Raw genomic sequence first — 27,016 nt, 5'->3', positions numbered from 1 at the left:
TATTCTAGATTCTGACTCTATGAGTTTGCAGAATGCCTGGATTTTACAGGAAAACTTGTTGAAAAAAAAAGTTGCAGCTTCGTTTGTTTAAGAGAAGTTACCTAAATCATTCCTCCCTCCCATCCCCAAGGACATCCAAATTACAAAGTAAAGACAACTAATAAAAAATTAATGCAAGATTCTGGTCAGTGTATTAGCTTTAAGGCTAATCTGTATTAAGATAGAGCTAATAACAAGCTAATGTTTTAGTTATTTTTGAGTAGAAGACACCTGCATTTTGTATAAAATTCGAAAGGTATGAAAAGTTATACAGTGAAAAGTCTCCCTGCTACCCTGGCCTCAGTTCCGCAAATTGCATCATTCTAGAGATATTCTACACTGTTAAACAGGTTTTGACAGTTTGGTATGTGAGACACTGTGCTACAGATTGTGCAGATAGGTTTATTTAATTCTCAGGAGCAATGTATGAAACAGATAGTATTATCATTATCTTCACTTACAAGTGAGAAGACCTGCTTGTGGACTGCCGTGAACAAGCAACTTTCTAAAGGTCTCATGACAAGAGGTAGAAAGTCCATGTCCTTAAACCTCCCCCCCCCACACTGCCTCTAAAAAATGGTGACTCGATGGGTCATGGTATAATAGGGCAATTTGTAAAACACTCAATCCCTTTGCCAAGGTCTTGGACGATAATTTTACTATTTTTGATCATCATAAAAACTTAAAGAGTAGGTATAACTTTTCTGCTAGGATTTACTTGATTCCTGACCAGAAAAACAACTCCCAAAGGTAAGGTAATATTCCTCCTAAGGGCACACAGGACTTACAAGAAGCCAGAGTGGCTTCTTTTAGAATGGATCTGAGAATCCAATGCTGTGAAGCCCCCTACCCCACCTACCAACAAATGCATGTCCTCAGCCCGCCCCAGCACATCCCCAGCGAGACAGTCCGTCAGGGACTGTCTGTTGGCTGGCTGGAGATGAAAAACTGACAAGGTTTCCAACAAATAAAAGATAGGTCATTACCCAACGCTGAAATGCAAATACTCTAACTGTAAGTTATCTAAGAATGCACATTAACCCCTTAATTACAATTCCTATAAAAAACGCTGTCATTTCCGCCTATATTCCACCATTGAGGAGGCCCGGATGAGGGTTAAGAGATTTCGGGTTAAGGGATTTCAAGATCGGCAGAACTAACATCTGAATCCTAAAATCATCTCCAATTACTCAGCTTTATGCTATAAAAATTCCAGAACAAAGGCAATGTCAGAAGGTCATGGGAGGCGTTTAAGGAAGGGATCTGAAGCAACAGGAACTCCCCGAAGGGCCCTTTCTGAACTGAAACGCTGATTCTGCTCCTGACACTTTGAGAAGGCCTGCCCTCCCCTGCACCACAAGCAAGTAGGCAGGTCCACTAAGAAGCTGCCCACCTAGGAACACTGCACATGCATGGAGAAATGGAAACCCTCGTGATCCTGTCGTCTCAGTGTGTAAAAACTCACCCACATGAATACCTGGCTGCGCAAAGAGCACAGACACTTTTTTGGGCTCAGGATCTCCTGTACCACTAGGTGCAACAACTCAAAATGATGCATTCCGGAGGCAGTAAAGAGCACACTGAAACCAGAATGCCTGGGGTCAAATCTTAGCTCCACCACCTACCAGCCAAGTGACCCTGAATGACTTACAGTTTCTGTGGCTCAATTTCCTCATCCATAAAGTGACAAAAGTAGTAACACACACACTAAATGATGGTTGCTATTATAATTACTGTGTTGTTGTTCAGAAAGTCTTATCCAATCCAAGGCCTGTCCCCTTCTGACAATGTCCTTATATCATAGTATACATGATAGTATCCCCCACACTTCACCCCAATAGCAAAACTCTGCTTTCAACCAAGCTCATAAAAATAACAATAAAAACCTATATTTCTCATGGGGAGCAGGTATAGCTCAGTGGTTGAGCTCCTGCCTTGCATGGACAAGGTCCTGGGTTCAATCTCCAGTACCTTCTAAAAAAACAAAACAAAAAAAAATTAAAACCCTAAAGTTTTCCCACTGACCATGAAGAGCAGCGATGCCCAGAGATGTATTTACCAAATGCAATGGATGTGTCATGATGATGGGGGAGAGTTTGCTGTGGGGGGAGTAGTCGGGGGAGTGGTGGGGTGGGGGCGGTAGGGGGTGAATTGGGACCTCATATTTTTTGAATGTAATATTTTTAAAAAATGAATTAAAAAATAAAATTAAAAAACCCTAGAGTTCTCAGACCAAAAGACTTACATTAACTATTTCATAAAATGATGTCTGAAAGCTAAAAACCAACAAGCTCTCATGGAATTTACACTCATGAGTAAGAAGCTAATTTAAATCTATAGTTTAAACTAACCCATTTCCACAAAAGAACGCATTCTTATTGTTTGCTATAACCACAGGAGACATTCTCCCAAGGAAGAGACAGGCATAGGTTTCACTTTATAAAGATAATCCATGCAATTGCACTGATTAATTTTCATAATATTTCAGATTTGTTTTACTATCAAGTAACATCCCATTTAAAATATCAATTTAACTTTTAAACCACTAGGAAGCAAAGATCTTTAATTTAAATATATATATTAATAATTTAAATATATATATTTAATACATATATTTAATTTAAATATATATTAATAATAATAATCAAATTACTTTAGAGACAGGGAATATTAATTAGTAACAGTGATAACTAACAGTTAATACACATCAGTTAAGTACTTAATAAGCTAGATGTTAATTTTTACATGCCATCTCATCATTTTAATCCTTTGAGGGAGGTACAGGCTCCTTTTACAGAAAAATCTCATCCTTGAGAAGATTATTAAGTGGTTCTGAGAGCTGATGGCTAGCACCCTTGTGAGATCTTTAGCACAAAAACCTACAGGGCTGTACTTCTTAAATTTTAACGTACGTGTGAATCACCTGGAGAACTCTGTTACAATGCCTATTATGATTCAGAAGGTCTGGGGTGAAGCATTTCTAAGAAGCACTCAGAACTTGGTGAGGCTGCTGGTCTATGGAACACATTTTGATAGCAAGGATCTATCTACAGGTTGTAACAGGCCACAAATCACACGCAAAAAATCCTTTTAAAAACTCAAATTTTTAAAATGTCAAATTTTTCTCAAAAAGTAAAGAATGAGAATTAGAAATATCCATATTTCTTGATGGGATTTTGAACTTTCTAACCTCTGAGAACATTTTATAACAACTTGTTTTCTTTTCCAGTTTAAATTTAGAAACCAATTTCTTGGAGTTTTCCGGGGGCGGGAGCAGGGAGATGTCCCCTTAAAGCCCCTGATTTTTATCAAGGCTGTAAAGCCAAGTACGTGGAAAACTGTTGGCAACATTGCTATACCCTTCAATCAGGTCCCTTTTCTTCTCTCACCCATGCATAACCTCTCATTTTTCAAATTCTAGAGATTAGACAACTGGCAGTCAGGCGAGATCTTAGGAGTGGGGCCCAAAAGTTCTTTCAACAACAAAAGTAAAGCTCAACAACAAAACAGTACCTTACCAAAAGGCAAGAATAAAAACCACTGGCTTCCATCCATGACCTTACATGACAAAGTCCCAGCAATGAGGTGATAATACTTGGAACAAACTACTGTATTTCAATCCTCTGCATGACAAGTTGTTTCATCTTTACCAGTGCCAAGTTCTATAATATTTACTTTTAAAAGGCAAGTTTACTGGGCGTCCTGTATTCCACCTGGGCCCCTCTCCCCCATTCTTTTTGCTAACAGCAATGACTAACTGCTGAACCAATACATATGTGAAAGCATTCCAGCTTACTGCAAAAGGTCAGTTTTAAATTCTACGGAGGGATAACCAGCTCCATTTGTCTTTCCTTAGAGTCCTTCAAAACTATCCTCCAGTAATCAGCAGAACAAGCCTTTCACTCAGGAGAGAGAGAACAGAGTTTATGATTCTGCGAGTTACAAACATTGAGACCTTTATTTAAAGAATGTCGACACATTATATTATTCCCAAGGAATGTTCATCTGTGCATTTAAGTAAGCACAAGATGACCAAAGTTTGGAAGAAACAAAATGTACATACATTGCAGCTCAGCACAAATGGCTTCTCTGGCTGCTAAGTGTATATAAAGTTTTGTTTTCAGGCCTCGGAGGAAGGCCTACCTAGGACTGCGAACATAGGGGGCACACAGTTTTTTTTCTGAGCCAGAACATGCCCTGTCCACAACAGAGAAAAGCAACTGCCCAGAAAGGCCTATTACAAAACCACAAGACAGGGGCTGTGCTGACAGGCCCTGAGAAATGAGCTCTACTATGGACAAGTCCAACAGAACGTTCTCTGTTTCTAATACCTCCAACACTGGCTGCCCTCCCAGAGTGATTTAACTCTGGGTACCAATTGGGCAGTGCCAGCCACTGTGCTGGGGCAGTGGGGTGAAGGGTGCCTGTTCTGTCTTTAGGTTAATTAGGAGGAATCAAAATTCTGCAGTATAAACTTCGTGGGCAGAGCTGGCCTCCCCCACTGCATCTGGGTTACATTCCTCCATTCCACAAATCTTTACTGGGTGTCTACCATATGCCCCGCACTTTTCTAGGCGCTAGGTTGGAAACAACACCCAGTTCCCGGTGGTGGAGGCAGAGACAGACGAGGGCCATCTGGAAGGGGGGGAGAGGGGGGGAGGTTGTGCAGCCTGAAAACTGCCTCAAGTTGCTAAAACCTTCAGTGCCCTGGGGACAGCACCAGCCCCGCGCCAGGCTCCGTGCATCACCAAGCCCCATAATAAAACAGGCCCTCGATTAGGGAAGGCGAGGGTGGACAGGCAGGCCCAGGGGCAGGTGTTCAGGTAGGAGGCGCACACCTGAGGCTCTGGGGAGCTAGCAGGCTGCGGCCAGGGGCGGGGTCCCCATCGCAGAGGGGGAGGGCGCCCGCGGACTCTGGGAGGAAGAAGGGGTGCGAGGAGCAGGGGTCTGGCCCCGGGAGGCGGGTGCGTGGTGGAGGCCCGCCGGGCCTGCGCCCCCGAAGCCGGAGCTGGGAGGGACGGCGCGCGGCTAGGCCTCCCGCCCGGCACCTGGGGCCCCGCCCGGCACCTACCACTTGGGCGACCTTGAGGCGGCCGAGCGCGCTGCGCAGGTAGTCGGGGTCGCAGCGCAGGCCGGCCAGCCCGCGGCGCTGGCTCACCGGCTCGGTGGTGGGCTGGTACGGGCTGCTGGCGCCCGAGATCATGGAGGTGCTCGAGGCCTCGCCCTCGAAGCCGTCCAGCTCCTCGCCGCTCCGCATGCTGTCGCCCGCCTCGGGCCGCCTCGCGGCGGCGGGCTCCCGGCGCCAGGAGCGGGCGGGCTCAGCGGGGTCCCGGCATCGCCGCCGCCGCCTGACTGACCGCCCGCCGCCCGCCCCGCAGCCGCCTCCTCTGCGCCCGCCGCAAGCCTGTGGCCGTGGCTCGGTCGGCTCGGGCTCGGCTGGCTCGGGCTCGGCTCCCGCCGCCTCGGCAGCGGAAGGCAGGGAGGCGGGAGCCGGCCAGGAGGGAAAGAGGCGGGGGCGGCGCGGCGGGCCGGGAGGGGGAGGAGCGAGCGCCCGCTGCCTGGCGAGGTGGAGGTGGCGGGGCTGCGCCGCGCGGCCCCGGGGGGCGGGGAGCGCCGCCCCCCCACCCCGCCCCAGGCCCCGCCCTCACCTGCGCCGAGCGTGGTCGCGGGTCTTGGTGGCGAGGGTGAGTGGGACCCAGAAGGAAGGGGGGTGCTGAAGGGAAGTACCTAGGAGACAGGGAGTTGGTTGCTCGAGTGCTGCCTCGAGTTCCTTGGAGGCTGACTGACTGGGATTAGCATCCAGTTCCTACACGGGTACCTCGCGACAATCCAGTTCTGAGGTTGGGCCCAGGCAGGAGTGGGGCAGGGATACAGTGGGGGAGGGGGGGGGGGAGTTGCTTACTACAGGGTCTGCATGACAGACACACTGTAAATATTTATCAGTAGCGTCCAAAGTTCAGAATCCACCAGCCTGACCAGGAGAGGGGGCTGACACACAGTGACCCTTGGTGATTAATACTAGTTTCCTCTTTTAGCTAAAAAGGTTCTGCCATTTCTGTCTAAGCATCAAGTCGGGTGAAACAGAGATTTTGCGCTGAAGGGCATTAATTAGGGCCCAATTTGCAATTCAAGTGTGAAGGCTAATTTTAAGCTGAAATAAAACACTGACTTTCTAAGAATTGTTGCTTTGATGTTGAAGCCCTTGCACACCACAAATAGAATTTTCTCAAGCTTTAGGCCCTGAGCAAGGCACTTGAAGAAGGTATTATTATTATTCCCATTTTACAGAAGGGACTAAGAGCAGAAATGGCTTGTCCAAGGTCACGTGAATTGGTGGTTCCTAGTACCTAGGTTCCAACTTTTTTCACTATAAAATGTTGACTAATATATAGTTCAGTGGGCTTGTGAACTGGAAGCTGAGATGTGGTAAATAACATAACCACGGAGATTTCAATTTAAAGGGCCTCTCACCATTTGGTTACCAAAGAGGGGAAAGACAATGGCACTAATACTTTATTCTACCAGAAAATATTTATTGGGCATTTACCGTGTGTAAGCAGTATGCTAGGAACTGGGGCCAGACTTCCAGTTAAAGGTCAAATGGCTGGAGGAAGGCTCTGGCCTCTACTTTCTCTCCAAACTCCAATGAAATGACAGTTAACAGGGATTTTTTTTTTTTTTTTTTTAAGGACATTAAACTTTCTGGGGACACAGAACAGGAACAAAATGTTGGAAGCTGGAAAGCAGATGGCAAGTGGTAACTGACTTAGGAGATCCAAGTAAGCTAAACCCATAACTGCAGTGGGAGAGGCTGAAATGCAGTCCAGGTTATATTCACAAAATTCAAGACTCAGAAATGGGCAGTATCAAGTACATCTAGAAGTGTGAGTAAAGGCAGGAATGAAAAACAAGAGCATTGATTGGAAGTATGCTCAAGAAGCAACTGGATCCCGGAATCCCCTCCCACACTGTAGGCTACCCCACCCCCACCCCCATCCTAGCATTAGACTCGAGTTTATTCTCTGCAGAAAGTAAAAAAGAGTCTGGTCACTGAAGATCACTAGGCATAGTTGAGAGCAGAGGAACAATAATGAAAATGTGGGTGGATTAAGTGAAAGTTTGCCTACTAAATATTGAGACCTCAGATTTCTTTTCCTAGAATATGGGAGCCAAGACCACCTAGAAAGGAATGTGAGTGGCCCAAGGAGAAAGACCTAAAGATCCTGACAATTGAAGTTCCTCAAGATAGAGCCCAGCTAGACTACCCTACACTGAATCCCACAGTTGAGAAATCTCACCTTCAGGCACAGAACTTCCAATGAGCTTATTAGAGTCCCAGTTTGAAATATGAAAGGACAGCTAAGTGTCACCAAACATTTAAGAAAGTCCTCTAATATGATATGGGCCAAAATAGAAAAGAGTAACCTAAAGGAAATAAGCAAAAAAGATGTCATTAAATATTTACAATATATGTTTGTATACCTGTGTTTATGTACATATAGACTATTATATATCATTCTATATGTAGTATATCATTAATATTTTCCAGAGAAATGAAAAAATATTGTAACCATAAAATGAGAACAAAGTGCTACAAAAAGGAGAGATTCAGAGAAAAAAATAACCCTTAGACAACCACATGAAAAGATGCTCAGACATTAGAGAAATAATAATCAAAAGTGCAGTGAAAAAAAAATGCAGTGAGATACCACTTCATACCCACTAGGAAGTCTATTATCAAAAATCTTTTAAAAATAGGACATAAGTGTTGGTAAGGATGTGGAAAATTGGAATCCTCATACATTGCTGATGAGGATGTAAAAATGGTGTAGCTGTGATGGAAAACGGTTTGGTGGCTCCTTAAAAAGTTAAACAGAGAATTACCATATAACCTGGCAATTCCACTCCTAGGTATATACCCAAAAGAAATGAAAACAGGCACTCAAATATTCGGACACAAATATTCATAGCAGCATTAATTATTCACAATAGCCAAATGGTGGAAACAACCCAAATGTCCATCAACAGATGAATGGATAAACCAAATGGGGTATATCTGTAGAAGGGAATATTAATCAGCCATAAAGAGGACTGAAGTGCTCATACATGCTACAACATGGATGAACCTTAAAAACATGCTAAGAAGCCAGACACAAAAAGACACATTGTATGATTCCATTTATATGAAATGTTCAGAATAAGCATATCTACCAGGGGGTGGGTGTAGTGGGACAAGGAGTGACTCCTTAATAAGAACAGGTTTCTGTTCCTGTGATGGAAAAATTCTGGAGCTAGATAGTGGTGATACAAAAAGAAGGGTACACGGGAAGCGGACTTGGCCCAATGGATAGGGCATCCGCCAACCACATGGAAGGGCCATGGTTCAAACCCTGGGTCTCCTTGACCCGTGTGGAGCTGGCCCATGTGCAGTGCTGATGCACACAAGGAGTGCTGTGCCACGCAGGGGTGTCCCCCACATAGGGGAGCCCCACGCGCAAGGAGTGCACCCCATAAGGAGAGCCACCCAGTGTAAAAGAAAGTGCAGCCCGTCCAAGAATGGCGCCCCACACACAGAGAGCTGACACAACAAGATGACACAACAAAAAGAAACACAGATTCCCAGTGCCACTGATAAGGATAGATGCGGTCACAGAAGAACACACAGCGAATGGGGGAAGGGGGAAGGGGAGAGAAATAAATAAAAAATCTTTAAAAAAAAAAAAAAGGGTACAATATTGTGAGAGTACTTAATGCCACTGAATTGTACACTTAAAAAATGGTTAAAATGGTAACTTTTAGGTTATGTATATTTTACCACAAATATGTACATATAACCCTTGGATATTAAATAATATGAAAGCAAAATATGAAAAAATTAAATGAAAAAATCTCACAGGAAATAGAGTAAAAGATGAAGAGATGGAAAAATAAGAAACAAATATAAGAAACTCAGAGGAACAGTTCAAGGGAATAATAGAACAATAAATCTTCCATAAAGTTAGAACAGATAAAATAGAAGAAAACATAAAATAAAAATTCAATAACCTTTCCCAGAACCAAAGGACAATAGTTCAGGATTTAAAGGGCCCACCAGGGCGCAGCACAGTGAATGACAATAGACTCATACCCAGACACATCAGACCAGTGGGGCAAAGAGAAGAGCCTCAAGGTTCCAGAAAGGTAAAAGGTTCATTTAAAGGTTCAGGAATCAGAGTGGCATCAGATTTCTCCACTGTAACTTTGGAAGCTGTAACAGAGTACAGCAAATCCTTCAACTTCTTGAGGAAAAATTAAATCCCCAGCTAGAAATCTGGTTCCAGTCAAAGTATAAATCAGATATGAGGTTAAAAGAAAGCATGAGAGAAGTGGATTTGGCTCAACAGATAGAACATCCGCCTACCACATGGGAGGTCCAGGGTGCAAACCCCAGGGCCTCCTGACCCATGTGATGAGCTGGCCCACACACAGTGCCGATGTGCGCAAGGAGTGCCATGCCATGCAGGGGTGCCCCCCATGTAGGGGAGCCCCAAGTGCAAGGAGTGCACCCATAAGGAGAGCCACCCAGCACAAAAAAAGCACAGCCTGCCCAGGAGTGGCACCATACACATGTAGAGCTGATGCAGCAAGATGATGCAACAAAGAGACACAGATTCCCGGTGCCACTGACAAGAATACAAGCGGACACAGAACATACAGCAAATGAGACATAGAGAGCAGTCAACTGGGCGGGGGGGGGGGGGGGGGGCAGGAGGGGAAGGGAAGAGAAATAAATAATAATAATAATCTTAAAAAAAAAAAACGCATAAGAGAGGTGACAGAGGTCCCGAGGATAAAGGGGTGGAGAGGTCCCTGTGCAGCAGGGTTCGGGCCAACCAGCCCAGAATGGAGCAGCCAGAGGCTTCAAGAGTGACTTCTTCATGATGAAATTAAAAATGTGTTTAATCATATAAAAGAAAGATAAAGTTTGGGAAAGTTTTAAGGTAAGTTACTGACAAATGCATAAAAAACTAGACAAATATTCATAATTATTAACTACAGGAAAAAGAAAATGATGTATAGAAGCATGGTAAACCACACAGCTGTGAAAAACATTTGCATAATCAAAACAGTGTAAACAATGGGTGGTGCTCTAACCAAAAGCACATAACCACATTAGGAGAACAGGATGGGGTGACGGGATGTGTGCGTATGTGTAGCCGGGAAAGGGGAAGGATGTGCAAGAGACCGAAATACTCAGAATCCATTTTGGAAGAGCAATGGATAATGCTTAAAACTGAAAAGGCAAGAACTAGCAATAAATGCAACTAGAAATATAACAGTAAGAACAGGGAAGCAGATACGGCTCAAGCAATTGGGCTCCCATCTACCATATAGGAGGTCCAGGGTTTGATACCTAGGGCCTCCTGGTGAACAAGCTGGCCTGCCTGAGCAGAGAGCTGGCCCACACAGAAAGCTGACATATCAAGATGATGCAACAAAAAGAAACACAGAGAAGAGACAATAAGAGATGCAGCAGACCAGGGAGCAAGGTGGCACAAGAGAATGAGCACTTCTCTCCCACTCCAAAATGTCCCAGGATCAGTCCTGGAGCTGCCTAATGAGAATATAAGAAGACACAGAAGGCGGCGGACTTGGCCCAGTGGTTGGGGCGGCCGTCTACCATATGGAAGGTCCGCGGTTCAAACCCCGGGCCTCCTTGACCTCCGTGGAGCTGGCCCATGCACAGTGCTGATGCGCGCAAGGAGTGCCCTGCCACGCAGGGGTGTCCCCAGCGTAGGGGAGCCCCACACGCAAGGAGTGCACCCTGTAAGGAAAGCCGCCCAGCGCAAAAGAAAGTGCAGCCTGCCCAGGAATGGCGCAGCACACACGGAGAGCTGACACAACAAGATGATGCAACTAAAAGAAACACAGATTTCTGTGCCGCTGACAACAGAAGCAGACCAAGAAGATGCAGCAAATAGACACAGAGAACAGACAACCAGGGTGGGGGGGGGGAAGGGGAGAGAGATAAATAAATAAATCTTAAAAAAAAAAAAAAAGGAAGACACAGAAGAACACAGTGAATGAATACAGAGAGCTGAAAATGGGGGAAAGGGGAGAAATAAATAAATCTTAAAAAAAAATAAAACAGAACAAAAATAATCCATTAAGGGAAACGGACTTTGGCCCAGTGGTTAGGGCGTCCGTCTACCACATGGGAGGTCCGCGGTTCAAACCCCGGGCCTCCTTGACCCGTGTGGAGCTGGCCCATGTGCAGTGCTGATGCGCGCAAGGAGTGCCCTGCCACGCAGGGGTGTCCCCCGCGTAGGGGAGCCCCACGCGCAAGGAGTGCACCCATAAGGAGAGCCGCCCAGCGCGAAGGAGGGAGCAGCCTGCCGAGGAATGGCGCCGCCCACACTTCCCGTGCCACTGACGACAACAGAAGCGGACAGAGAAACAAGACGCAGCAAAAAGACACAGAGAACAGACAACCGGGGGAGGGGAGGGGAATTAAATAAAATAAAAATAAATCTTTAAAAAAAAAATAAATAATAATCCATTAAAAGAATCTTCGAAACATTGCCTCTGGAGAGCAGATAGGATAGGGGTTACAGGCCTTGCAGAACTAATTGATTCTCTCAACTATGAGCATATCTATTTTGATAAAACTAAAAGGTAAATTTAAAACAATTAACAAAACAAAAGCATAATATGGAACTTGGGAATCAGTGATGAACAAGGCAGAGGGTCCCTGCCAATCAGGACAAGAAGAGGTACTGAAACCAGTCAAGTCAACAGTATGTGCTGGATGTTTGTGGGAGGAGGGTGTTCATGACGGTATGGGAATTTTTAGCACAAGTGTTTAATCAACTCTGTGGGTCTGAAATATGAATAGCAGTCAGGAAAAGGGATGGTGAGGGATGAAGGAATACTATATGCAAAGGCTCAGAGACAAGCATAAGCCAAGACCCACTGATAAGCCTGGAGAGCAGAGTCCAAGGGGAGGTTTGGCAGGCAAGACCTGAAGCTGGAGAAGTAGCTTTGGGCTAGTCCCTGCAGAGCCTTCTGGACTATGTTAGAGGGTGGTCTCTAAACAGAAGGGTGTCAAGCAGGAGAGTGGCCCAGAGAGGCCTGCCTTTTAGGATGTTCTGGCTTCAGTGGGAGGGATGGATTGAGCGGATGCAAGTGTGAAGGCTCCCCTCCAGTACTTAACTGTTCCCTGTTCCTGGACACTAGCCTAAGTTTATTTTTAGTTCCAGGGACAGATTCAAAGTTTTTCTGTTTTTTTTAACAGAAGTTCACAGATTTCCAGAGGGTGTTGCTGGGAATCCCACGTGGATCCTTAAATAGTAGACAAAACCTGGTATTATGGTGCCTTCCTCAGTCTTTTAACTGTAATACATCATAAGTCCCTGGCTATAGCTGTGTCTCTGGTTATCTATGAATGCTAAAGACAAAATGAGGGCAACATGATAGAGAAGTGGGCAGCCCTCAAACAGGTCTCTTGCTTCCATGATCTGGTCCACATATCCATGGCTAACTAAAGGCAACCAAACTCAGAAGAGACTGATGAATAAACCAGTTGCTTGGCGGCAGACTTGGCCCAGTGGTTAGGGCATTCATCTACCACATGGGAGGTCCATGGTTCAAACCCCGGGCCTCCTTGCCCCGTGTGGAGCTGGCCCATGTGCAGTGCTGATGTGCGCGAGGAGTGCCCTGCCATGCAGGGGTGTCCCCTGCGTAGGGGAGCTCCACGCGCAAGGAGTGCGCCCCGTAAGGAGAGCCGCCCAGCGGGAAGGAAAGTGCAGCCTGCCCAGGAATGGCACTACGCACACGGAGAGCTGACACAACAAGATGACGCAACAAAAAGAAACACAGATTACCCTGCCGCTGACAACAGAAGCGGACAAAGACGACACAGGAAATAGACACAGAGAACAGACAACCGGGATGGGGAGGGAAGGGGAGAGAAATAAATAAATCTTTAAAAAAAAAAACAAAAAAAGCAGTTGCTACTTGATAGCTACCAGACAGTCCCTGCCAGCAACCAGAATGCTGATTCTCATCTCAGTCCCCAAACTCACCCTCAAAGAGTTGCTTGGAGTAGCCAGAGGGCATAGAGACATGCAAGCAGACAGGATTGGGCCTCTAGAGCAGGGGTTCTTAACAAGGGGTCTGAGAGCTTGATTTGAAATTCAAGAAAACATTATTCTTGGGGAGTGAGGTATATGGGAATCTCATATTTTTTAATGTAACATTTTGTGTGGTCTGTATATCTTAAACAAAACAAAACAAAAACATTCTTGTGGGACGTGTTAGTGCAGGTGTGATTTATTTTTAGATTTATTTTTATTTATCCCCCCCTCCTGCCCCGTTTTCTGCTCTCTGTGTCCATTTTCTGTGTATTCTTCGGTGTCTGCTTTTATTCTCATTGGGCAGCTCCGGGAACTGATTCTGGGACCTTGCGGAGTGGGAAGTAATTACTCTCTTGCACCACCTCTGCTCCCTGTTCTACTATATCTTCTTATTTTCTCTCCTCTTTGTCTTTTGTTGAGTCATCTTGCTGCACAGCTCTCTGCTTCACCTGGCACTCCTGTACAGGGCAGCATTTCTGCATGGGGTGCCATTCCCTGCATGGGCCAGCTTGCCTTCACCAGGAAGCCCTGGGCATCGAACCCTGGACCTCCCATATGGTAGATGGGAGCCCAATTGGTTGAGCCAATCTGTTTCCCTGATATATTTATTAAATAATACATAGTACAGTGTGGATTTAGTAAGGGGCCCATGGTTTTCACCTAACTGGCAAAGGGGTCCATGGAACAAAATAGGTTAAGAACTCCTGCTCTAGAGCCTTGGGTTCCTTCCCGGACCCTCTCTCACCCCCACACAATGCTTGGGTACTAAGTTGCTGATCACTGGCCCTCTTCTCTATACCCCTGGCTGGTCAGTTCTTCAAACCATGCTCAGGTTATAGCATCCCTAAATATGAGCTATTCCCCAGAATGCTCCAGTTCACCTGGATCAGGTTTGGCCTTTTCCCAAGTCTCGGTCATTCCAAGGGCAATCCTTCCAAATCTGGGAATCCCTCACTGAAGCCCCCTTCCATATTACACATGGGATTGTCCATCAGGCTTGGCCTTTTCCCAAGTCTCGGTCACTCCAAGGGCAATCCCTCCAAATCTGGGAATCCCTTCCTGAAGCCCCCTTCTGTATTACACACGGGATTGTCCATCTCCACTATGATTCATCAGAGTCCCAACCTGAAGGCATTTGTCCCACAGGAGTTTAGACTCTAAATTCCATGAAGGGCTGGGAGCAAAACACCTTCCCTAATGGTGGTACCCACATGTTCTGCCCCTGGAGACAGTGCCTGATCATGGAGAGAAAGGGTTGCAGTTCATTTCTTACTGGGGTTTCTCCCCTGTGAATTCCTGCCAAGTGTTGGGGAAGAGTGCAGCTTTTCCTGTAACTTCAACCAAACAACAGACCTAATCTCCTGTTTTTAATAAACTCAGTAATTAGCAGGAGACCTAGAGTCTTCTAACTCAAAGATAAAAATACAGACAGTGGTAGGTGGAAGATGTCATGCATAAAGTATATAATGGTAAGACCAATTAAGTTCATCATTAACAATTATCGATATTAAAGCAAGAACCAAACGCCCAAGAAAATGTTATATTTCATGCTTTGAGACTAACAACTTGGTTTGAAATGACTCTACTTCTAAAAGCCCTTTAAAAGGGTACCAGTATAAATTCCTTTTGTCTGAAGGATTAGAATAATAGATTAAAAGCAAACAACAAATCCGTTGTTGTGCTTGAAAGGAACTGATAACCCTTTCTCCTGCTGCAGACACATGTGACCCTGCTGACAGGACTCCTCCACCAGTGTTCCCACATGACTGAAGAGAAGGGCTGGGGCCTGTGGAATTCCAAGTGAGAGCGATTCAGGGGTTAGAGTTAACTGCTGCTTCAGAAAAAATTTGTCCCTTCAGCTGAAAAATGCTCTCCAAGTCTCCTCTAAAAATAGCGCTGGCTGTGATTTTCCAGCTGACATTCCTTTGGTTCCTGTGACCAAGAACATCCCAAGCCAATCCACTCTGCACCCTTACAAGAGCTCCAGTGGATTCCCACTATCCAGGAGACCTCAGTTTGTGGTGCCTCCAAACCCTACTGGTACTTGATGATCCAGAGGAGGATTCACCTGCTCAGCCCGCTGCCTTGCTTCTCCCTGGCTGCCCTCTACCTTCTCACACATCCCATGGCATAGGAAGCAGAATGGTTTTCTAAGAAGGCTGAAAGTATGACCACAAGGAAATGTGGGAACTGCCTTCACTTACCTGCAGTACTGGGTGTCCATGCTGAGCCAGGTACTGGCTAAACTAGCCCTGGAAAGCTCAGGAAGCCTCAGGAGACAACAAACATGCATCAAATGTTTACTCATGTCTTACCCACCAGGTGCCAGGCATTGGACCACATGCTGGGGCCCTTGAGGTGCTCACAAAAGAACTGTGGTGTTTAATAATTGTGGTTTGCACAGCATCCCTCCCCCTTCTTTTAAGACAATATACACCCACCTTGTTCTAGGGACCGCTCTTATTCACGCTAATACCCAACTCCTTGGATAGTGATTGGTGTAAAAGCGGGCACCTGCCCCAAGTCATAGTAGTATTAAGGTAAGGTAGTAATGGTGGTGGTAGTAGATGACACTTACATAGTGCATTCTAGGTGCCAGACTGCTCTATGTGGTTTTCGTATAACTCATTTAATCCTCAGAAACCCTAAAGAAGGATTAACTCCTACACATCCTGTAATACTCAGGCTAGGCCACAACTGTGGGAAGATGGTAAAATAGGAAGATCCAGGAATCAGTCTTTCCACCAAAACTATTGAACTGGCAGGAACTGTTTGAATGAACTATTTTGAAACCCTGGAGTATAATGGAACACTGCAACCTGGATGAAGAGGCTGGTAAACTGCAATAAATATTGGAGAATTTCACCCTCACTGCAGCAGCTACCATGGCCTGGTTCCCAACCGATGGCAGGGAGCAGTAGGGACTGCAGCCTGGCCTCCTGGTGCAGCCTGTACCAAAATTTGAGGACGTGTGCTCTGATTACTGATTTTGCTCAGCTACTTCAAATGGCTGCGGGGTCGAACAATGGTAAAAATAACTATATAGAGAAACATAAAATCCTGTATTATTGTACTTTTGGTTTGTAACTAACCACCCCCCCCCCCCCAGCCCCATGACTTAACAAGCAAATGTGTGAAATAACATTTTAAATTGATGTTATGGACATATAATATATAAAGATGTAATATGACACAATAACAATATAAAGGGGAAGGGAGGAAATACATAGGAGTATAGAGTTTGTATACTACTGAAACTAGGTTGATACTAGTTAAATTAGGCTGTTATTAGTTTAAAATGTTAATTGCAATTACAAAGGTAGCCACTGGAAAATAACTAAAAAATATAGAGAAAAGGAAAGAAGGGAATCAAAATGGTATACACACACACACACGGCACTAATGGAGCAATTAAGGACCAAAAAACATGCAAGACATACACAAAATAAATAGCTAAATAGCAGAAGTAAACCCTTCCATTTCAGTTATTACCTTAAATGTCAATGGATTAAACTCCCCTATTAAAAGGTAGAAATTCATATACTGGATGAAAAAGCTTGATCCATCTATATGCTGTCTATAAAAGACTCACTTTAGATAAAAAGACTCAAGGAGGTTGAAAGTAAAAGAGTGGAAAAAGACAGTCCATGCAAACTATCATCAGAAGAGATCTTTAGTAGTTATATTATTGTCAGACAAAATAAGTATGAGTCAAAAAAGATTACAAAAAAAAAGACAACAAAAGACAAAAAAGGATATTACACATTGATAAAAGGCTCACTCCAACAAAATATATTTACTATAAACATATACACACCTCACAAGAGAGTCCCAAAACATAAGTAGCAAAAACTGACAATTGAAGAAATATATTGTTCTATAATAACAGTTGCAGACTTCAATATACCACTTTCAATAATTCATAGAACATCTGAAGCAGGGGTTCATAACAAGGGGTCTGTGAGCTTGAACTGAAATTTAAAAAAAAAATTATTCTTGTAGGGGTATGTTGGTGCAGTTGTGATAAATTTATTAAATAATACACAGTATAGTGTAGACTTAGTAAGGGGTCCATGGTTTTCACCTGATTGGCAAAGAGGTCCGTTGAACAAAAAGGGTTAAAAACCCCTGATCTAAAGAGAAGATCAATAAGGAAATAGAGGACTTGAACAACACCGTTAAGCAATTAGACCTAATGGAACACTCCACCCAACACAGCAGAATAAACATTCTTCTTAACTTCCCATAGAACATTCTTCAGGGCATACCCTATTAGGCCACAAATCAAATTTTAATAAATTAAAAAATACTGTATCATATAAAGTTATCTTCTCAGATCACAGTGGAATAAAGCCAGAAATCAATAACAGAAGGAAAACTGGAAATTGACAAATATGTGGAAATTAAAGAACATACTATTAACCAACCAATGGATCAAAGAAGAAATCACAAGGAAAATCAGGAAATATCTTGAAATGAAAGAAAATGAAAATACAGTATATGGATGCAGCGAAGGCAGCACTCAGAGGGAAATTTATAGCTCTAAATGCTGACATTAAAAAAGGAGAACATAAATCAATAACTCAAATTCACTCCCAAAGAAATTACAAAAAGAAGAGCAAACTAAGTCCAAAGTGAGTAGAAGAAAGGAAATAGTAAAGATTAGAGCAGAGATAAAATGAACTACAGACTAGAAAAACAATAGTCAACAAACAGTTTTTTAAAAGATCAGGAAAATCGACAAACCTTTAGCTAGAATGACAAAGAAAAAGAGGAAGAGGACACAAATAACTAAAATGGGGCATGAATGTGTTGACATTACTACTGACTTTACAAAAATAAAAAAGATTATAAGGGTGTATTATGAACAATTATATGCCAACAAATTAGAAAGCCTGGACGAAATGGACAAATTCCTTGAAACATACAAACTACCTAATCAGACACAATGAGAAATAGAAAATCTTAACAGTCCCGTAACAACAGATGGAAATTTTAAAAAACCTCCCAACAAAGAAAAGACCAGAACTGAATGGTTTCACTGCTGATTAATACTTTGCAAATTCTTCCAAAATAGAGAAGAGGAATGATAATTTCATACCTCATTCTGTAAGGCCAGCATTACTCTAACACCAAAGCCAAATAAAGACAGCATAATTACAGACAAATACCCCTCACGACTATAAATGAAAAAAAAGTCCTCAACAAAATACCGGCAAACCAAATCTAACAGTATATCAAAAGGATTATACATCGTGACCAAAGGGATTTATTCCAGGAATGCAAGGATGGTTCAACATAAGAAAACCAACCAATATTAATATACCACCTTAATAGAAAGGGGGAAAAAAAACACATGATCACCTCAATGGACACAGAAAAGGCATTTGACAAAATCCAACATCCTATCATGATAAAAACTCAGAAAACAAGGAGTAGAAGGAAACTTCCTTAACATGATAAAAAGCATTTATGAAAAACCCATAGCAAATATTTACTCAATGGTGAAAGATCTTTCCCCCTAAGATCAGGAACAAGACAAGGATAGCTGCTATCACTACTGCTACTCAACATTTGTATAGGAAGTTCTAGCCAGAGTAATCAGGCAAGAGAAAGAACTAAAAAACATTCAAATTGGAAAGGAAGAAGTAAAATTATCCCTATGTAGATAACATGTTCCTAAATATAGAAAATCCCAAAGGATCCACAAGAAAGCTACTAGCACTAATAATTAATTCACCAAAGTTGCCAGATATAAGATAAACATACAGAAGTTAATTGAGTTTCTATACCCTAGTAGTAAAAATCTGAAAAGGAAATCAAGAAAACAATTCCATTTACAGTTGCATCTAAAGGAATAAAATACCTAGGTGAAAGACTTGTGTTACCAGATTTTATCTAGGTTCTTGGCTATGCTGAAGAAATGAATTTCAGGAGCACACCGGTGAGTTAGGTCAGTCATTTATTCAGGTAGGGAGGGAAGAGAAATGCGAGGAAATAACAGAGCAGGGGTCCCAGGTAGAGAGGAAAGGGGTGAAAAGGGATAAAAAGAGCTGATTTACAAGCTACACTTCCCCATTATAGATTATAAATCCCCAGGTTTACTTGCGTGGCCACATGGCAGGGGAAAAATGGCAAAAGTGGCATGCAGAGGGCAGGAATGGGTCCAGAGGCAAGAGAGCAGGGCGAGAGTGTGCTCAGGCCTCGCAGTTTGCTTTATAAACTATTAATTATTCCACCTCTTTGCTAATGGCAGGGGAGGGGTTCCAGCTGTTTGCTGTTTTGATTGATTACTCCACCCATCAATCCCCTAGTGAGGACCCAAGGATAAAGTCTCTAGGGAACATCACTAGAGATGAAATAAGGATGAACTGTTTTAATTATGCTCCCAGAAGAAATCTTTATTCTGGATAGCAGAATCTTGGAGGGGGGGGGCATCCAGTTCCACATGGACTCTCTGCCAGGTTCCAGATCCATTTATTAATTCCCTATCTTACTAGCCTGCTTCACTTGTACACTGAAAACTATAAAACATTGGTGAAAGAAATGTAAAAAGACCTAAATAAATGGAAAGACATCCTGTGTTCATGTATTGGAAGGCTTAATATTATTAAAATGTCAATACTGCCTAAAGCAATATACAAATTCAATGCAATCCCTATCAAAATTCCAGCAACCTTTTTTTGTAGAAATGGAAAAGCTGATCCTCAAATTCATAGGTACCTGTAAGGGGATCTGAATAGCCAAAACAATCTTGAAAAAGAACAAAATTGGAGGACTCATATTTCATAATTAAAACAGTGTGGTACTGGCATGAAGATAGACATATAAACAAATGGAATGGAAGTGAGAGTCCAGAGTTAAGACTACATGTGCATGGCCAGTTGATTTTCAACAAGGATACCAAGTCCATTCAAAGGGGAAAGAAGTCTCTTCAACAAATGGTACTGAGACAACTGAAAATCCACACTGAAAGGAATCAATGTGCACCCCTACATTTCACCATACACAAAATTTAATCCAAAATGAATCAACAACATAAATAAATACAAAAACTAATACTATAAAACTTTTACAAGAAAACACAGGGAAATATCTTCAGGACCTTATAGTAGGTAATGCACTTTTAGATTTAACACCAAAAGTATAAGCAATGAAAGAAAAAATAGATCAAATGGTCTTCATAAAAATGAAAACTTTTGTGCAAAGGACATTATAAAGAAAGTGAAAAGACAACATGCAGAATAAGAGAAAATATTTGGAAATCATATATCTGGTACGGGTTTAATATTTAGAATGTATAAAGAACTCCTACAACTCAATAACAAAATAACAAACAACCCAACTAAAACAAGGTCTAACAATTTGAAGGGAAATTCCTCCAGGGATATTCAAATGGCCAATAAGCACATGAAAAGATGCCCAACATCATTAGCCATTAGAGAAAAGGAATGAGACATCCACTTCACACCCACAGGATCACTACTGTTTAAAAAAACAAACTGAAAATAACAAGAGTTGGCAAGGTGGCCAAGAAATAGGAGCCTTCATACATTGTTGGTGGGAATGAAAAAGATGAAGCCACTGTGGAAAACAGTACCTCAGAAAGTTAAACTTAAAATTACCATATAGCCCACAATTCCAGCCCTACACATATACTCCAAAGAACTGAAAAGCAGGAATTCAGACAGATATTTATTTGTATTTCAATGTTCACCACAGCAATATTCAGAATAGCAAACCAAGTATCCACCAATAAATGAACAGATAAACAAAATGTGGTACACCCCTAAAATGGAATATTCAGGCATAAAAAGTGAAACCTGGTATACTTGCTACAACATGGATGAACCTTGAATACATCATGTTGAATGAAATAAGCCAGACACAAAAGGACAAATATTGTATGATTTCTCTTATATGAAATACTTAGAATAAGCAAATTCAGAGAGACAGAAAGTAAAACAGTGGCTACCAGGGGTGGGGGAAGGGAGGTTATTACTAAATGAGAATGAGTTTTGGTTTGGAATGATGAAAATAATCTGGAAATACAGTGGTGAAAGTTACACAGTATTGTCAATACATTTAATGTAAAATATTTCTCCATTTTAAAATGGTTAAAATTTTTATGTTACGTAGATTTTACTACAATTAAAAATAAATTAAAAAAAAAAAAAGGGAGAGACTCAGGCTAGATGCCACCTCACCCAGGAACACCTTCCCAAGTTACGTGCTGGATGAGGTTCTCCTGCTCTGACTTCCATGGCCCCTTGGCATCAAAGGATTTATCGCACTGTAGTAGGATTCAGTTTATCAATCCATTGCAGCCCTTCCAGACCATGAGCTCGCTGTACAGGGCAAAGGCCTCATTCATTCATCTCTCTGTGTTCTCTAGGACGTGTGGGAGACACATAAAGAACTATTTGTTGAACATAGGAAGGTACTCACTGGCTGCGTAACCTTACACAAAATGTTAACCTCTGATAACCTTGGTTTCCTCATCTGTATATTATAAAGGGTTTCAAATTGTGTCAGGGATAAAGTAAAGACCCAGTAAATATTTAGTCAGTGTTGTCATTATTCTGAACAAGCAAGACAGGGCAAGGCATTCTGGAAGGAAAAGCCAGCCTAAGGAAAAAAAGGCCTTGATGGAAAGGCCGAATGGGTTCAGAAAGTGGTGCAGTTTTGGGTACTTGTTCGGATTTGGGAAGGGGTTAGGTGTGTGAAGGGCAGGGGCAGGGACAGATGGGCAAGGTCGGCTGAAGTAGATACGAAGGCCCCTGTAGCAAGAACAACTGAAGCTGCTCTTTAAACAGGATACTAACAATGGTCAGATTTTGGAGGAAACAAAAGAGCAGATGAATAATTCAAAGTCTTCCCTATCAGATGGGTAATAGAGACAATGTTATCTTGAATAATGTGCAGAGCCATTTAAAGAGAAAAAAGTCTCAGGGGCTCCAACAGAACATCACTGCATGCCCAGGAGTCCCCAGACCCCTTCAGAGAAACCCTGGGGAAGCCAGAAATGCCCCCAAGAGTACCTGAGCTAAGTCTCAAAGGAAGAGCAAGTCTTAGGTAAGATGGCCAGCAAGGCATTAAAATAGGACATGCTAAGAACAGAGCTAGGAGGAATATATAAAAGAAGTGGTGGGCAATGGAGAGATTTAAGAGCAAGGTTTGTGCTCTTTAGCCTGCATGCATGGGCGGACTCAAAGGTTTTTTCCTTTTTAAAAAGATTTATTTTTATTTCTCTCCCCTTCCTCGCCCCCCTCCCCCCCCCCCACCCCCGCCCCCAGTTGTCTGCTATGTCCATTCGCTGTGTGTTCTTCTGTGTCCGCTTATATTCTTGTCAGCAGTACTGGGACTCTGTATCTCTTTTTTGTTGCATCATCTTGCAGCATCAGCTCTCCATGCAAGTGGCACCACCCCAGGACAGGCTGCACATTTTTTTCACTGGGTGGCTCTCCTTACGGGGCACACTCCTTGCGTATGGGGCTCCCCTACATGGGGGACACCCCTGCATGGCATGGCACTCCTTGCACATATCAGCACTGTGTGTGGGCCAGCTCACCATACAGGTCAGGAGGCCCTGGGTTTGAACCCTGGACCTCCCATATGGTAGGCGGACACTCTTATCTTTTGAGCCAAATCAGCTTCCCTGCTTGTTTTTAATTACATGCATTTATTCTGAAGCAATCCCCAAACCACACACACAGAACTTTAAGTACAGTACAAAGAATTTTCCCTGAACTATTTGACAGTAAATTGCCAACCTAATACCCCATCACTCTCAAATACTTTAGTGTGGTGTGTAATTCCTACAAATTTCTTTCCCTTAAACACAATAAAATATCAAAATCAGTAAGTTATTATTGATACATTACTACCATCTAACCCTCGGATCTCAATCAAGTTTTGCCAAATGTCTTTGTAGCAAAACGATTCAGTTGACAAATCACATGTAGATTTTAGCTGTCATGTCTCTTTAGTCTCTTTCAGAATGGTACAATGCTTCACTTTCCTTGACTTTCATGATCTTAACACTTTTGAAGATTACAGTCAATTATTTTTTATTAATAGAAATTCCCTTAATTTAGATGTGCTGGTATATCCTCATGATTACATTCAGGGTATGCATTTTTGGCAGGCGTCCCCTAGAAGTGATATTATGTTCTCAGTACATCTGTATTAGTCAGCCGAAGGGGTGCTGATGCAAAGTACCAGAACTCTGTTGGCTTTTATAAAGGGTATTTATTTGGGATAGAAGCTTACAGTTACCAGGCCCTAAAGAGTCCAACTCAAGGTACCATAGGAGGTACTTCTCACCCAAAGTCTGTTGCCACATGTTGATGCAAGATGGCAGGCGATATCTGAGAGGGTTCAGCCTTCCTTCTTTCTCTTAAGGCTCCTTAGTCCAACTTTCTGATCTCAGCTGCAGGCTAGCATAAGGTTTGTTTCGTCTTTTCCAGGCTCAGCTGCTCTGTTCTTGTCATAAGAGCAGCCGTAGACCATCAGGCTCATCTCTCTTCCCAGGGTCTCTGCCATGCCTAACAGAGCCTTCTCTTGCCTCATGTATCTGCTTCTGTGTACTCCTTCTCTGGGTATTTATTTCCACGTGAGAGTCTGTTTTATGCCCACCAAGGGGGTGGGGACTCACCACTGCACACCCTCCTGACGAGGTCAAATAAAAAGCTCTAACCTTGATTTAATAAAGTAAAAGATGGGGGGTGAATGGGGAGTGGGGTATATAGGAACATCATAGTTTTTAATGTAACATTTTGTGTGATCCATGGATCTTTAAAAAAAAAAAGATAATTTAAAAATTAAAAAAAATAAAGAGAAGCCTATGAATCTGATAAAATCTATTATGCCCAGAGGAACAGACCAGTTTACAAATATAAGCCAGTGGGACGCGGACTTGGCCCAATGGATAGGGCATCCGCCTACTACATGGGAGGTCCATGGTTCAAACCCCGGGCCTCCTTGACCCCTGTGGAGCTGGCCCATGTACAGTGCTGATGCACGCGAGGAGTGCCATGCCACGCAGGGGTGTCCCCTGAGTAGGGGAGCCCCACATGCAAGGAATGCGCCCCGTAAGGAGAGCCACCCAGCGCAAAATAAAGTGCAGCCTGCCCACGAATGGCACCGCACACACAGAGAGCTGGCACAAGACAACCCAACAAAAAGAAACAAAGATTGCTGGTGCCGCTGATAAGGGATAGAAGTGGTCACAGAGGAGCACACAGCGAATGGACAGAGAGAGCAGACAACTGGGGGGTGGGGGGTGAAGGGGAGAGAAAATAATATATATATATGTATGTGTGTGTGTGTAAATATATATATATAATCCAGGATCTCTTTTTGGAATTCATAAACAGTATCAAACTGCTACAACATCCTAATTGTCCCATTCCTGATAATATTCACTCTGATTTGGCTTGTGTAAATTACTTCTCCCCTATAAATTACTCTTTACCCCTTGTAATCAATGAACTTGGGACAATTTGAGCATCAAAATAAATAATTATTGTGGTAGATTGAATTTTGTACCCAATTTAGACATGTTCTTGGTCATATTCTGCATTCCTAGTGTGAACCCATTGTAATAGGATCCCTTCAAGATGTTACTTTAGTTAAGATGTGGCCCAACTCAATCAGGTTGGGCCTTAATATGGATTACTGGAGTACTTTATAGATAGAAGAGATTCAGAGAGAGAAGCCATAGGGAAGAGTCAGAAGCCAGAAATCAGTGAAACCCAGAAGAGAGAGGACACTGCCATGAAGGGAAAGCCAAGGAACCCAAGGATTGCCGGCAAGCCAGAATGCTACCAATCCCAGGAGGAAGCAAGCCTTCTAGTTTCTGAAACTGTGAGCTAATCCATTCCTGTTGTTTTAGCCAAAACCAGTTTGTGGTATTTGTGATAGCAGCCGAGCAAAACTAAAATAGTTATGGATTGCAACCCATTGAATAAATTACATAAATTGAAATTTTGATGAGTGGGCTCCTGCTTATCAAGATTCCAATTTAATAATTTGCTTATATCGACATACACTCATGGCTTCCTATTTTATTCAGTGGGCTATAATCCATTACACTATCTTTAAACTCACTTTTTTGGCTCCTGTGTTCTTTTGACATGCTTCCATCATCCTGTGAGCACTTTCTGTGGCAAAAGGATATTTCAAGTTCACTTTGTAATTTCCCTGTCCCAGCTCTGGGATGATCCATGTATCAGAGGAGTCCCAATTCATTTTATTTGAAAAATGGTATTTAGAAGCTGAGATCTAGGCACAAGGTGTGCTCATTGTTATTGGGGTGTAGCTGCTCCCAGCCATCTCAGTGGAAAAGCTAAAGAATCTATGTATGTCTATACACACACTCATATAAATCTATGTATTTCTTCATCCGTGCACATATTGAAAACCTTGAGTTACAATGATAGCTCGTTTTTTCTTCCATTATTTGTAACTCACTTCTCCGTGAGAAACCTGGCTCCCATTATCCTTCATACATTTATTAGTGCCCCTGCATGTAACCCATTCCCTGTCACCACCAAGCCCCACCCCCAGATGCCTTCCTTATCATAGATTTCTTGCTGGGCCAGCACTCTCACATGGAGGCTCACTTCACCCCACTCAGGCTCTGGCACCCCATGCCTAGTCTCACTGCATGTGGGTGCCCTCCTCACTCCACTTGAGCACTGACACCCTGTGCTGCCCCCAAACCCCTGCAAGCAGCTACTCCATGCTAAGTCATTCCCCCCAACCACAGGGACACCTCTTCACCCCACTAAGGTTCTAAAAACCTGCTGAGTCACCATAGTCCCACACCCCACCAAAAGGACTGGTGCCTGCCTAAAAGCTTTAAGGCCAGAAGGGATCTACAAAAGGTTTTTTTAATGTGTTTTTTTTTTAAGATTTTTAATTTATTTCTCCCCACCCCCCTTGTTGTTTGCACTTGCTATGTCTGTTCATCTTGTTTCCATTTTAGGAGGTACTGAGAGTTGAACCCAGGACCTCCAATGTGGGAAGGAGGTACCCAATTGCTTGAGTCACCTTCGCTCCCTAGGTGTGATTTTTGAGTGGAGAAATTGGGTGTTAGAGATATTGACTGACTCATCTCTCATCTCCAAAAGACTATTAGCCATGTAGGGACTGGGCACATCTTGTTAACCTCCCACTCCCCAGCATCTGATTTATCAAGAGCAGCCTTTCAAATGTCATTGTCCCCTGCCCACAGCCTCTTACAGAGGGCTCGTTGGTGAGGAGAGGCAGGAAGCAGCCCCAGGAGGCCACATATTCAGCCATACATTCAGATACCCACACATGCAGATGGCAGAGCACTGTCTTGCCCAAGAAATCAGGAAGTTGTACAGGTGATGGAATTTATGGTGTGTTAAAAGCAAATCTGCCCTAAAATAGCTCTCTTGCTCATAATCTAAACTAGCAATTTATTTCTTCAGATTGAAGGAAGACATGATGTCTGGCACTGTCCAGCATGGAGAAATGTACACAGATAGGGTAGAGGAAGGCAGCCAGGTAGCAGCAATGAGCCTTGGACTCTCGTTCCTTACACTGTGTGACCTTGATATGTAATTTCCTTCCTGGCCCTATTTTCTTATCTTGAGAAGAGCAATTTCTAAGGCCCTTTTAATAACTAAGGACTGTCTTTCCATCACACAATTAGTTCAAGCAGGTTTTTCCAGGACACTGCACGCTAGGCACTTTGCTAAGCACTTGTCTTGGTCAATGCACCCAGCCTCCCTAGGGAGTAGATAAGCTTCTCCTCCCCAGGTCACAGATGAGAATTCTGAAATTCAGAAAGGTTGAATGGCTGGTCCACAATTACATGACTATTACAT

General features: G+C 43.1%; 1 protein-coding gene across 1 annotated transcript in view; it reads right to left on the bottom strand.

Moving 5' to 3' along the window:
- The window catches only part of CMTM4 (CKLF like MARVEL transmembrane domain containing 4), a 109,779-nt gene extending 104,285 nt beyond the window's left edge, over positions 1-5,494 (bottom strand). The window contains exon 1 of the mRNA XM_058279893.2: positions 5,111-5,494. Within this exon, the coding sequence (XP_058135876.1) occupies positions 5,111-5,296 (186 nt within the window). The 5' untranslated portion in view covers positions 5,297-5,494. The remainder of the gene's footprint in view (positions 1-5,110) is intronic.
- Positions 5,495-27,016: the final 21,522 nt, after the last annotated feature.

The sequence above is a fragment of the Dasypus novemcinctus genome, chromosome 18 (genome assembly GCF_030445035.2).
Source record: "Dasypus novemcinctus isolate mDasNov1 chromosome 18, mDasNov1.1.hap2, whole genome shotgun sequence".
Taxonomy (NCBI): domain Eukaryota; kingdom Metazoa; phylum Chordata; class Mammalia; order Cingulata; family Dasypodidae; genus Dasypus; species Dasypus novemcinctus.
Note: the sequence above shows the minus strand (reverse complement) of the source record. Positions and strands in the feature narration are given on the sequence as shown.